Here is a 14,286-nt window from a genome sequence, read left to right on the forward strand (position 1 = left end):
CACCAGAGGAAACCACATTATTTTATTCTACTCAAGGATACATGCTTTGTTTTTCATAAACTGGCTTATTCTCATGCTGGACATATTTAGGTCCTGAAGCAACTATAACTGAGAGGTCAATAACCTCTGCAGATTACTTATGGGTTACTGGCTACCAGTATGATGTTCCACACCCTGCAGGGTAACATAGCTAGAGCCAGAACCATTGGCACTATGACATTCCTGAATGAAATCCATGAATGAGAAATGAACATTAATTTGGCAAGGATAATTGAAGTAGTAGAATTGAATAAATTAAAAAAAAATTAAATGAAAGAAAAGGGAAGACATATGTGTAACCATGCAGCAATCTTGGGAATCACTGTTAATAGGGAAGATAAGTATTTTTTTTAGGTATTTTTTTCTTACCTTTTTGCAGACAAATTATTTCTGCAAAATAGAAAATTCTGGTTTTAGCAACTCACATAGATATCAAATTTTGTTTTGGATTAGCTCCTCTGGCTAGTGCTCTTGGAAACCTTTGCATTCAAAAAGCCCACTGAAACACACATCAAAATTGTCTATAACAAAGCCAGCTCTGTCACAAAAAGAGCAAGGGAGTTGAGCTTTGTGTTCCACACCTGGGTTTTTTTCCCTGCCCTGGGATTCAGGCCTGGGCACTTGTTTCTGCAGTAGACTTTATCTGACATATGGAAGAAACCCTGGCCTACTCCCACATTGTCTTTTCAGGATAATTCATAGGACTAGATATTGGTGGATGCCTTCTGAAAGGTGAAATAAGTGGGTGAGATGGCTTGGGCATCCAGGCATTTCGGGCACATTGTCACTGGCATCCCAACTCAACGCTGGGCACTCTGTGCTCATGAGTCTTCCCAAGGAGACTTTTGATTTTGCAAAGCCACAAAAGAGCAGGGCTCTAACGCGCCACCCTCTCAGAGATAAATGCTCGTTTTCATTGCCTTTTGTGTCTTTTTTTGAAAACGTGCTCCATTTAAGACCCAGCTGCCACTACAACTGTGTTTCTCCTCTTGTTTTTTGGCCAATGAAGGGGGAGCCTTGTGTTATGGGGGAGAGGAAGATCTATAAAAAACGCAAGCCTGGAGCCCAGTGTTCCCTAGGTCGGGACTATTCCCAGACTGTGGTGTCTGAACCGTGTGTCTGTGGCCAAGGAGACTTTGAATGGTGAGTATGTGACTCTGGGGACTTATGCAGGGGCTGTGTTTTTGTTCTGAAATAGTACCCAGACAGAAAACCTTGCAGAGGAACTGGGTCTAATGCAGCTTTATAGCTGTGATCATACCGTATAGCAGAAATGTGACCCCAAACCTGCTGAGTGAAGGAGGCTTCCCCTTCTTCTGCAGGAAATATTTGTTCATCTCCATGAGAAAATTTGTTCATCTCCATGGAATTCAAAAGCAAAATAATTGCAAGTACTGATGGACATTTTATGTCTGTCATTTCAGAATAGTGACAGCCAGGACTTCTCTGGTCCAAAATATATTCCTTTCAGAAGAGGGAGGGTATTTCTCTCCCAAGGTCATTGACTTCCTAGGGGGCAAGCCAGCAAAACATGCACATTTTTATCATTATTCCTTTGAATAGCTGGGAACAGTTTATTGCTTCTTAACAATGTTTTATTGAGAAATTTCTGAAAGGGCTTCTGTGACATGACTGTACAGCCCACCCTTGTCAGATATAAGTACTTGTTTTGCATAAATATTGGTGTTTCTAACTTAATGGGACCATAATTTTCGAATTGCTTTAAGGTCACTTTGAAAGCAGCTTAAAAATAAATCAGGGGAAAAATGAGACACTGCTTGCTATTGCTTGACAATCAGAGATAGGAGATGGAAAAATGCATGTCAGGATCTCTGCCCAAGGAATTCCTACAAGGCACCTGTGATAGGCAATATTTCTAAGATTTAAGACTGTCAATGCCTGTGATGTTTGAGCTTAAATTATCAGAATGTCATTTAAATGGAATTCAAAATACCCTGAAAGCTGATCAGCTGGGAAAAAATTTTAAACTTTATAGTAGGTAGTTCAGGATCAGTGTCTGACTCTGTATTGGTGTTATTCCTGAATGCTTCACCTACCTTCAAATGCTTTCTGAAGAGGTGTGAGGCATGAGATCTGTACTTAGGATTTGGACTTAGGCTTACAGTTCTCTTTTAGAGCATGGACATAGTGAAATGCAGAAAAATTAAGAAAAATATTGACCAGAAATATTGACCTTGAATATTGTAGTAGTTTGTCTTTAAGAGAGAGTTGGGGATATAGAACAGAGATTTCCATCTGATCTGGATGGGTATTTAATTTGTTCCTAATGACAGGATTACCTCTGAGACTCCATATCTTGATTCATGAGATCTTTGGCCTTTGTTCTCATGATGGGAACTTGCAGGATGCCTTTCTTGCCTTGCAGTATCTGCCTTGCATGCATCCAGTATCATTTTTGCTTAACTTTCCCCCTAAGATGAGAGGGTATTGCTGTTAAACTTGTCAGTCTTGCAGAGGAAATGCAATTAGAGGACAACAAGCTGGCTTTTGTTTCAGACCCTGCACTGCCAACAGAATTGTTAACTAGCTTCCAGTTGCAAAATTGTTATAGCTGGTGATGGAGAATCAGAAGAAACTATGATGAATTTGATGCTACTCAGCAGGGCTGACGGGAAGAATGTGTGAGATGGTCCATTTGAGGAAAATGCTGGCAATGCTGGAAGTGGGGCACTGAGCTTGATAAAAGTGATTTTTCAGAGAGGAAAGGTGAACTTGTGCTCTGATTTGTGACTGCTAAAGTATGAGACACTTAGTCAGTTACAAGATACAGGTTATTCCAGAATATATTCTAGATTCATCTGCCTTCCTTGGGATGTCAGTATGAGAAGGGGAGATGCTGACAAATGCCTTTTCTCTGCTCACTAAAAAGTGGAGAGGACAGATGAAAGGACAGCTCCTACTTTCACTTGGTGCTCTTTCAAGAAAAACTCATTCCCTTTCAAGGAAAAATGTCCACTCAGCCTCTTCTGCCTGGGTTCACAGTTGCCAGCTCTTGAAAGAACTGACTGCTCTGTGCAGTCAGCACAGGTCTCTGAGCAGGACCTGTGGGTGGCAGGGAAAGGGCCAGCAGCCAGGACTGTGTGAGTACAGTGACCAGCAAGTCCTGCCAGATGGGCCCTCTGCTTCCTCAGTAAGAAGGTTTGGAGCTGGTTCTGGGCTTGGAGCACCCTGTGCCACTTGCTGTGATGACACCTGCCTTTGAGGGCTGTGGGGAGAGGACAAATAACTGCAGGAGCCCTTCAGCACACACTGTGGGGGCTGTACTCCCTCCCATTTGGTCACAGTGCCCTTGCCCCTGTCTGCCTCATGGTTGCAGTGCTGTTCCCTGCAGTTAGATACGAGGCTGATCTAAAATTCAGGGGCATAAATCACAATTATGCCCCAGTTCAACAAATCTTTACGAGTCAGGATCAGGGGTGACTCCTGCCAACCCTTGCAGTCATCTCCAGAAGCAAATCCTGGCTTTTCTCTAACAGAGAGAATGGCAGAAGGATCTCATAAGTGGTATTAAAGTGCTCACTGAGCTTTCTTTTCCCTCCTCCTGCTTCTTTATTTACTCTGTCAAGATAGCTTTCCTGAGAAAGACAGCACAGCAGCTGGACTTGATTATTTCCTTAACTTATGCAAACCCTGGGGCTTAGGAGAGGGAAGGTGGGCAGCATGTGAGGTTTTAATATACATTTACCAGAAGTTAATGAACAAGCACAGAACCTTGAGGGCACACAGCAATGTTGTCTTTAATTTTATTAAATATTTATGCAGCTCTTTTCTTCTTTGGGGCAAAGTACAGCTCCTTCTGAATATTTTTAATTACAAAGTCCCTGCCAGGCATTTTTGACTGTGCAGGTCGGACCCACTGAGAATGATTAAATTGAATGTTGAGAGAAAGAGCATTAGGGAATCTCCAAACCATTTAAAGTAGCTCACAGAATTTTTGCCCTCTAAGAAAAGAACAGTAGCAGCCTGGGCCATTGGGGACATAGCACAATTTTGTTGCACCAAAGCTCTTCCTAGAGATTTTCTGTTGGCAGTTCAGGCTCTGAACAGGGGAAGGATAAAACTCAGTGTCCTAAAGGGCACAGAATGCTTTCAAGACAGTGGCTTCTGTAGTGTCTGTGTTTTCACAGAGGTTTAGCATGTTGGCATTTGTTAACTTGCTGCAGGCAAAAATCCAGAATCTCTTTTCATTTGTCCTTTAATCCAGCCTGTCAATAAAGGCTACACATAGAAACCTGATCCAGACCCTATTAAAACTTATGGAAAGCTTTGGATTAATCCTATTGCTTCATCATTGTATTGGCACACAAAGGCAGCTGTAAAAAGAAGTTTTGGATGTGGTTGTGTGCACTTCCACTCTTTGGTGGTCCAAGGAAGAATCAATACCCTGGATTGCCTTCCCTGTGTGACACAATGCCATGTAATCCTTAGACCACAAAGCTGGTTGTGTTTTAGTTTAGTGTTGGAAAAACATCAGCTATTTTTTTTTTTCTCTTGGGTAAGTCACAGCTTAGCCAGGGAATCCATTAACATACATAAATATACATACTGTGGCTAGTTGCTCAGGAAGTGCTCCCAGTGTTTTGTATTCCTAGCCACTGTTGTGAAAAAGTGATATTAGATCTTAGAATTAGCCTGGTTCATTCTAAAAATGAAGGCTGCAAAAAACAAACCAAAAAAACCCAAAAAGTGAAATTTAGGTCAGAGATTAATAGGAATAGAAACAAACAGTACAATATTATTTCTGAATCTCTGTCATGTTTTGATGCCAAATGAAGCACAAGTCCAGCAGTGCTCTGCAAGTTTGGCAGTTGTGCTGTTGTGGGGATCAAATGCCTTCAGTGAATTGTGTTCCTTCCCCTCAAACTAGTCCAGCACTTTGTCTCTGGATGAGCCCAATCCATGATGTTGTGCCAAACCAGCAGAGAACCACCAATACACACCTGGGGACACCACCTGAAACTCTGAGCTAACTGTAGTGGAGGGTACAGTGATGGATTCGTGGCTTCTCTCCACAGTGACTATGGATATGAGAGGCACAGCAACAACCAGTGCATCCCAGCCTTCTGGTTCAGCCCTTCCTCCCTGTCCAAGGATTGCAACGTTGGGCAAAACTACTGGAACAGCACTGGGTAAGGGCGTCGTGCAATCTGTCTGGTTCTGGTGACTGCAGTAGACAAGAGAACCTGGATAGTTCTATTTTTCTCTGCATCCCATTATACTCTTTTTCAGTCTTATCTATGAGGTGATGTTTGCAACAGCATCTGTATGGAAAATTGCCTTGTTCCTCAGAGAGAGGGAGAGGCACATTAACATAGGTGACACATAGATATTGCATTGCTATCAAGTGATGTGTGATCCCTGGAGCCTAGACTTGGAGCTCCCCTTTGTTGCAAAATTAAAACACAAATCAAAAAGGTCTGCCTGAGAGACAGCTGAACATTTAAAAAGACAGGTTTGAGGTATTTCACATTGTATTTTATTGAACCTCTTACTATCTTACAGCTCCTATTTATATCAGCTTCTAGAAAGGCTCAAATGAGCAATTTTTAGCCTCTTTTATGTTTCTTCCTCTGCCATTTTCACTTTGTACATACAATGCCTTGCATTTCAGACAAGCTTCGTGTGCTGATTTCTCCTGGTCTAACCCAGAGCAGATGGCAAGTGTTGGTTTATTATGGCAGCATCACTTTGCAAATGTTCTACTATCATGCAGGAAATGCTGTGAGACTTTAGTTTCACTGTCTGGTCCAAAATTGCTAAGTTCCTTCCATGACAGGGCAGGCCCTGCAAATTTAGCAGGGATCATTCTGGGTCGTGTGTCCTGCCTGCTTGATGGCTATGGCAGGAACCAGCTCTATTCCTGCCTGGTTGGTGCAGATGGCTGGATGAAGTGAGGCTGCTGGGAGTCTGGAGGCATTTGACCTCAGAGACCCCCTTTCAGCTGAAAAGTTGCTTTAAATATGGGATGTAATTACAGGAGCCCTGGCCAGTATGACTGCTGGTAGCCTTCTTGACAGAGAGCAACAAGAAAAGAGTTGGGGTTGGTATGGAATTAATAGTAAGGGTTAACCCCCATCAACAACACCAGGAATAGCCAAGTGTCATGCTGTTTAGCCAACATCTTCCAAGAAGGGCCAAGAGAAAAACCCATACTTCAAAAAATTTTAAGACAACTTGGCAAAGCATTTGACATATTTTTTGAAGTGCCCTCTAGCCCAGTAGAGGCAGACAAAACCTAATAAATGTTATAATTAAAAAGCTGGGATGCAGGATGCAATCCTGCAGGCATTGGGTTGGAGGAATTCTCTGCCTTTTAGTAAGGCAGAGTAATTCACCTCCACAATGTGTCTCTTCTCAGTGATGCTGCTGACAATCTCTGGAGAAGGTTCAATTGTGATTGGTTTGGCTTTCTCTTACTTAATAAAATGTTAGGTTTCTTTGAGTCTTCCTTTCAGTGAGGGGATTGTGCAGGCAGTTAACCTTTGAAAAAACACATGCATTAGTGTGGAGGGACAAAACAAAAACAAACCAAAGGAACTTTTCTGCCCACTGTGTGAGCCCAATGTCCTTTTGTTACTGTTCCCCAGGTACCGCAGGATTGTGTCTAACAACTGCACTGATGGTTTGAGAGAGAAGTACATGGCCAAGATGGAGAAATGCCCTGGAAAAGCACCTCGGGGATTGCACATCCTCACCTCCGATGGGAAGCTGGTCATGGAGCAAGGGCACAATGCCACCTTCATCATCCTCATGGAGGAGGTGTGTTAGTGGTCTCAGTAAACTTCTCTCTGTGTGGCAGGACTGGCATTCTTTTCCTTTGCTTTCCAGATTTCTGAGAGGAAAATAGTATTCAAGAGGAAATCATGAAATGGTGAATGGTCCTGAGATTTAAGAGAATTGAAGGCTATAGTGACACACACAAGATGGTCATATTGGGTCACACTAAAGTGTTTGGCTATCTTGTCTATCAGTGATGATGTAAATGCTGAAGAAAGACAGATATGGTCAAATTGCTGCTTCCAGTAAACTGCAGTTTATAGAGTTTATGAGGCAGAAGTGGTGTTTCTGTGATCAACAATTCTGTATCTGGGTTGCAAAGCTTAACTTCAGCTTTTCTGAGAAAGGTTAAGAACAGTGGGGAACATGTTCACACTCATGGGGAACAATGAGGGACATTGTTATTTTGCAGTAGGAATTGACTCTCCTCAAAGCACCTCTAGTCCCAGCCCTTATCTGTTATTGGTACAGCCAACAGTAGCAAAAGTGACACCAGGCCATGCTGCTGCCAAAAGCATCAAAATGTTGAGGCTCTTCTGGCCAGGGACTGAGTTGGTGCTGGAGAACAGCTGGTTTTTGTCACATTTTCTGTGCTGTGTGTGTTACTTTGGAGCAGTACTTGGAGACAGCTGAGGTAGACCACTCACAGACACACACATTCTCACACTAAATTAAATCCTTATAGTAGTAGCTAAGTATTTCACTGGGACCACACTAATCTGACAGGGCCTCTTTACTACTTCCTCAGAGGTTCATGCATGCTCTGCTTTTATACAAGGGGGATTTCTTGTCTACTTGCTGCTTCTTTTCTATTCTGCAGACTTGACATGGTAAGACAATTTGTGTAGACTCTATGAGTGGGAGTTCAGAAAAGAACAGATATAATCTAAAAATTAGGAATCAACTAGTAATTTATTAAGGAGCTCAAGCGGAACTGCTGCATATGAAGAATGATAAACAGATGGGGAATAACGCAGCAGTCAAGGTAGCTGAAGAGTGGAATCTTTGCAAGGATTTAGAGATTGAAGAGGCAGCTGAATAAATATGTGAGGGTGTTCACTCTTATGTCTGTTGTTGAAAAATAATGGTGGTTAGAAAAACATTTCATTGAAACAACCTTTTTTTCTTAAGGGAAGAGAATCTTTGGAACATGTCTCTGTAGGTGAACAGCTTATTCCACAGAAAGTTTTGTGTTGAGTTTGTTTCTGAAAGTAATAGAATTTCAAGAAGAAAAGAAAAGGAACTGAAATTTTGGACAAAGGTATTCCAGTCTTTTAGCGTGAACCTGAGAAGAATTGTTACCAAAGATTTCCTTATGACTTAGAAGAAATAATTTCTGTAGAGGTCTTAGTTATTACTTTGCTGCCATACAGATTAATTCCTGGCTTCTTCCACCTTTCCTGGGCAGTCTCTTTACTGGTGGTAGTTTTGTACCTAAGTTTACACTTCCTTTCTGAGCCAAAGAGCAGCCTGACCAGCCCCTGTGGATACATCTCTGTGGTGTCCATTCAGCTCTGTTGGACTTGCCCTGATGAGCCAGCAGTTCTTTGCTGCCTTCTAGTGCACATCCTCAATATATGGAGGTGACTGACCTTTAGGTGTTCAGTGGTAAATGAAGACTTCATCATAGTTAATCAAAACCTGAATTTCTTAGGATTTATAGAATTAACTTTAGTAGGATTCTTTCCAGTGGTATTCAGAATACATGTGTGGCAATGACTGCAGACAAATAAATGCATAATGACTGATGGTTTTTCTGTGTTTTCAGGAATATGGGGCTGGACTGAGATTTGGACTGTATATATGAAAGGGAACATGAGGAGATAAGAACCTTTTTAGACTTTTTTTTAAATCTAAGTTTGATTTTGATCACAAAGAAATGACTGCCAAATAGCTGTTGTGGAGTTGTGTTCTTGATCATGTCTGCTCACTGATTTCTGTACTCAGAGCCAATCTTTGTGACAGCCCATACCTTGTTCCCTTTCAGTTATTTATGGGGCTTAAAGCAACAAAATGTGCCTCTTGAATATAAATGGATAACAATGATTTCTTTTTCCTTTTGAAATGCCTCCACTTCCCTTCTATTTTCATTTATATTTATAAACTCCAGAATATCTGACATCTTTGTCTGGGACTAGCATGCTTGGATTAGTATTTTATGTACTGGATACATGTGTATGGAAAGGAGAAAGAAAACATGATTAGTGTGATGGGCAGCCTTTGCATTGAAGACCTAGCTCATAATTGGGTGAAAAGATCATCTGCCACTGTTTAGTAATGAAAAATCTGTTCCTACTTCTCTGTGTGAGACGGTCTGATTTCAGATAGAATCATATTGGAGAAGCAAGAAGGAAATAGAAAAGAGAATTGTCAGGCAAGGGAGATGAGCTGCCATGACTGGTGCAAGAGATTTCAGCCTGAGGTCATCAGTGATGAATCCAGCCCAGATCAAATTTTTATCCTCTGTTCAGTATCTTCCATATGAGATGGACTTGGGGTCTTAGTGCATTCCCTTGAGCAGTGGTTTTGAAAGGTTTAACAAGCTGTGGGAGCCTTTCTATCAAATAGCTGAATATCTCAAGAGTGTAATTTTGCTCCTGCTAGAGAATTTTTTAGAGTGACTTTAAAAACTCTCTGTCTAAAGAATGTTATTGACTACTCAATATAATAGGTAGTTTAGTGTCAGTACTGCTTTAGTCCTTTCTGATTGCTCTTTGGTTTATACTGAAGTTTTAATGTCCAAAGAGGGCAGAGGTGAAAATGGTGCCCTGAACAAGTCAATAGCTAAAACTGCCCTGGCTCCCTGGAATGGGAATGATGGAGCAAGGAGGAAGAGAGATCTTACATATATAATCAAATACCCATATTTTAAAACTACATGCAATAGTCCTGACTATATAAGGGTCTGAAGACCCCAAGTATATACTCAAAGTAAATTGATATCTGAAAAATACCCTTCCTGTGCTCTGATTTCTTCATGCAGGTATGGTCTATCAGGTGGGGGCTGCTAAGGTCCTGATTTTCTACACATGGGACCTGCTTCATTGTGGTCTGGCTTCCTGTATGTTCTCCCTATGCATTTACTGCTATAATGGGGTTTATGAGACAACTGTAAAATATTTCTGAATTTCCCATTAAAAAAGGTAAATTTATGAGCAGAAATTTATTTTTTTTTTAAATTTCAGATCACATCCTCAATATATGTAGGGATCGACTTCAGCCCTTCAGGGCTAGGAATATCTCCAAAACATAGTAGTATCTTCTTCACCCCCAGTGAATACAGTGCAGATCTTTGATGAAAGGAAATTACTTGGTACAACACATCCTATATATATGTAGAAAGCTAAAGCTACAGAGATTGAATCTGAGTTGTAGTTTTATTTCAGTTTAGTGAAATCACTGGAGTGGGCTTTAGCTTTGTTGAAATTAGCCTTGTTTTGTGTTACATTAGTCAGCTGGGGGCAAGTATAAAATAAGGCTCCGAGAAACCGAAATAACAGACACTTCTACAGTTCAACTACAGTGATTTAAAGCACGATTTAAACTAAAATAGTGCAACTTCTGTCTCCAGACAATACCTGTAGTGCTGGAATTTCCTGTCCGTTTTTCCCTCCTTCATTTAATAACTGTCATTGACAGTAATCCTAGAAGAGATTTTCTCATCATCTGCTTCATTCTCCTGTGTATCCAGGCTCTGTCTCTGTGTTGACTGACATGAGACAAAAAAATCTGTCAGTCCTCAACGTGGGACTCAACCTGTATAAATTCAGCCATGCTGAAGCTTCATGTCTAGATGAAACTGGTCTTCTAAACTCTGTATAATCAGGGGTGGATATTTGCAACAGATGATTCATGTCACCTGTTTTAACTACTTTAGGATGAGGTATTGGTCTTTTGCTGTCTGTGTCTGGCCAGCTTAAGGAATGACAGAACAAGGCTCGGCTTTTTTTAAAAAAGTTACTACTCTGTATCCATGCTAATGAAATGGAACTAAGTGGGATGAAAGGTAATATAAATCCTTTTACATCAGTCCAGTTTCCTACTCCAGCCTTCTCTGTTGCAGGGTGATCTCCAAAGGACGAACATCCAGCTTGATTTTGGAGATGGCATTGCAGTGTCCTATGCCAATTTCAGCCCTGTGGAGGATGGCATCCGGCACGTGTACAAGAGTGCTGGAATCTTCCAGGTGACGGCGTACGCAGAGAACAGCCTGGGCTCGGACACTGCTGTCCTGTTCCTGCATGTGGTCTGTGAGTACTTCCACCTGCCAGGTTCCATGGGCCAAAATCTGACCTCACTCCAAGTCCCTGCAGCTTCAGTGGGGCTCAAGAATAGATGCAAACCAACAGACATTGCAGCTCATGCTCTTCCAAAGGCTTGGGCTTCTAGATGCTCCCCTAACTTGTTAAATAGACTTTATGGAATTAAGGGAAAAAGAAGGTTTTGTTTTTTTTTTTAAACAAGTGTATTTGCAGTTCTGAGACTTATGGAGAAAAGTTTGAAAATATCTACTGGGCTTTCTGAAAGGGTCAGAGACCAAGCAGCATATGAAGCAAAGTCCAATTATGTATTTTCAATACATGTTTTATTCCAAGAGAATTAGATTAAACTACTAAATTTTGAGTCACTTATTCAGAATTTCAGCATTTACAGTGCTAATTTAATGAAATAGAAGCATTGTGCTGAGCGTGCTTCCTGAGATATGAATGCACTGAGGGCTAATGTGCTGCTTTTCCCATTTCATGTGTTTGACGTGCATCCCTGATGTTTCTGTCCTGTTTGGTAGATCAATGCAATTTCTCTCCTGCTGACACGAGCAAACTCAAATATAGAGCTCTGAGTTAACTTCCCAAAGCCACAGGAGAGAGCAGAGTGTGTGGAATGTAGGATGAGACCAAAAAGAGCCCAGTTCTTTGATCTACTCTTAGACTATTAGATCTTCTGTGTTCAGATGCACCCCATCAATTTTGCCCATAATGGTGATCACAGCCTTGTCTGCCTTCCCTCTTTACTTGTCAGAATATCTTACATCCTGCCTTTTGCTTGAGCTTTTCTGCTGAAAGGAAGCACATTAGAAATTTCCAAAACTCAAGAACTTTTTCTCCATTTTAATTTCCAGCTCCCTGTATGAAGGAATAAATGTTCCTTGAAGCTTTTATTATGCTCATAATTCCCTCAAAGTCAATCATGGCTGCACTTAACAACCTGTTATTAGAGCATTAAATGTTTTTTGCTTCACCTTGGGCCATTAGCTGACAAAAGTGATGGTTACCTGGTAATAACAAGCAGATTTGTATGGATTATCTGATTTTTCTCAAAGGAACTGCTTTTTCATGGTGAGGATTTTAAAGCAGAATGCAATAAGCGACAGTTCCTTGGCCTGGTTTTGCTGCTCCACCCTTTTTTACATCAACCTTTCAGATCTCTCCTTTGACTTTCATAGCATTCTTAGGTAGCCAATTTATTATCATCATCTCTGGGGAAATATTTTGCAAGCACTTACATTCATGCTAGTGCTGAAATAAGATGACACCTCAGTACTAAACTTTTAATATATGTGGAAGTACTGGTCAATATAGGAGGTTTGACCTTGAAGTTCAAATGTACAGACAAATATGCCTGAGAATCATTCTTACTATACAATCACTCTGGTACTGGGATCCTGTGCTAAAAAAAAAAAAAAAAAAAGAGAAGAAAAGGCTCCTTGGCCTCAAGCAACATTAATTTTCTACCCTGCAGCTTTATTAGCAGCCAGTTAACTTTTCAGCTTTCTGAAATCTGCTGACAAGCTGCTTAACTTGATATTTAAAGGAAGCAAAGACAGTGTTTTTCCCCTTACATGCACTGCCACAAAATATTTAGGGGAACCTGCTGTTCTTGCAAACCCAGAGTACTTCCTACGGTCAGAGTTCAGGAGTGACTTGCTGGTAGAGATCTCTTGATCCTTTTTTTCCCCCTTTTCCCAAGTTTTAAGGTTCCAAAAGCAAGAATAGGGTCCTTTTGTGCTTGGAGCTCTATGTTCCAGCAGCAGAAGAACAGCTCTTGCTTTCCACAATCTTTGTAATTCAAGTAGATGGAGAACTGATTAATGTCCCCATTTCGTGCTGAGAGGTAACACAAGAGGATTGTCTCAGTTAAAATCACCACGTTTTCTGCTTCCCAAAATGAATGTCTAACAAAAAAAGAAAAGATTATGACTTTTCTTATTTTGTCCTTTCCATCTCACAGGGATAGTCTGTCAGTTTGCTGTGTTTTAAAGGTACTACCCAGAAAGTAACACTGTCTGATGGGCAGCAGTTATCAGCTGAAATTCAGTACCAGCAAAGCCAAAAGATAAACAAGAAGAAAAACAACGGAGATAGCAGAAGCTTTAAACAAACTACCAAACAAAACCAGTATTTTTTACACATGTTGTTTTTTCTAGAGAGGATCTGTCTTCTGAATTCAGGGTTTCGTGCCCTGGATTTATTCTGGACATGTGCATTTGTTGCATACAACTTTGCATTGGTACTTTGTTATTTTTTTAGTCTTTCAGAATCAAGTGCTTCTGACAATTACATACTTTGTTATACCAATGCACACATCTTTCAAGTGGTTCCTGATGCTTTTCTAGGGGCAACTGGCTCCCCAAAGACTTCCCAAAATCAAGCCTAAGTCAAAAAGATACCAAGGATTTCCAAAATCATGAGTCTTTATTTTGGAGAGCTTTTAAAAAACTGTTTGGGGTATTTAATAAAGTCATAAATGACTCTTATATAACCAGATTTAAGCCATCTTGGCTAAAATGATTTCCCCATAAATCTTAGTAGCTCAATGGCTATATTTTCAAGAAAAAAAACTTCTTTTTCACTTGTGTACTATCCCTTTCTTGTGTTCTATCCTTATGGCTTTCAATAGCAACTTCACTATATAATGCAAACCCAGTTCATTGTTTTTCTTCAAAATGCATTAAAAAAATTCTTCTAAACACAGCACTGCCCCTCTCTGGAAATTAGCACTATGGAAAATGTGCATAATGGGGGCGGGGAAGTATTTTTAAATTTCATTATCTTTTTCTGTTGTTCATCGACTGCTGAAATTCTCTTTTATTTCTAAAATATAAATAGACTGTCACTATACTGTCACTGCTGACACAGGACTTTTGATTTATTTAAAGGAAAAATCCTTGCTGTTCACAACTGTGCAGGGAGGATTTAACTCAAAGCCTTTAATAATGAGCTCTCTTCCCACAGGTCCAGTGGAGCACGTACATCTGAGTGTTCCCTTTGTTGCCATCAGAAATAAGGATGTCAACATTACTGCAGTCGTTTGGCCCAGCCAGGCAGGCACACTTACCTACTTCTGGTGGTTTGGCAACAGCACCAAGGTACAGACACTCTTTGGTTCATTTTTTCTTCCTAAGCTTGTCACAACAGTCAGGGAACTCTCTCAGCCGTAATAAAAACTTCT

General features: G+C 40.7%; 1 protein-coding gene across 2 annotated transcripts in view; it reads left to right on the forward strand.

Annotated features, from left to right (window-relative positions):
* The window catches only part of SORCS3 (sortilin related VPS10 domain containing receptor 3), a 275,567-nt gene that overhangs the window by 239,050 nt on the left and 22,231 nt on the right, over nt 1–14,286 (forward strand). For both annotated transcript variants that reach the window (XM_064431239.1, XM_064431241.1), the window contains exons 16-20: nt 1,049–1,182; nt 5,076–5,189; nt 6,648–6,819; nt 10,901–11,087; nt 14,070–14,203. In XM_064431239.1, coding sequence (XP_064287309.1) covers nt 1,049–1,182; nt 5,076–5,189; nt 6,648–6,819; nt 10,901–11,087; nt 14,070–14,203 — 741 coding nt within the window. The remainder of the gene's footprint in view (nt 1–1,048; nt 1,183–5,075; nt 5,190–6,647; nt 6,820–10,900; nt 11,088–14,069; nt 14,204–14,286) is intronic.

The sequence above is a fragment of the Passer domesticus genome, chromosome 8 (genome assembly GCF_036417665.1).
Source record: "Passer domesticus isolate bPasDom1 chromosome 8, bPasDom1.hap1, whole genome shotgun sequence".
In the NCBI taxonomy this organism is placed as follows: Eukaryota; Metazoa; Chordata; class Aves; order Passeriformes; family Passeridae; genus Passer; species Passer domesticus.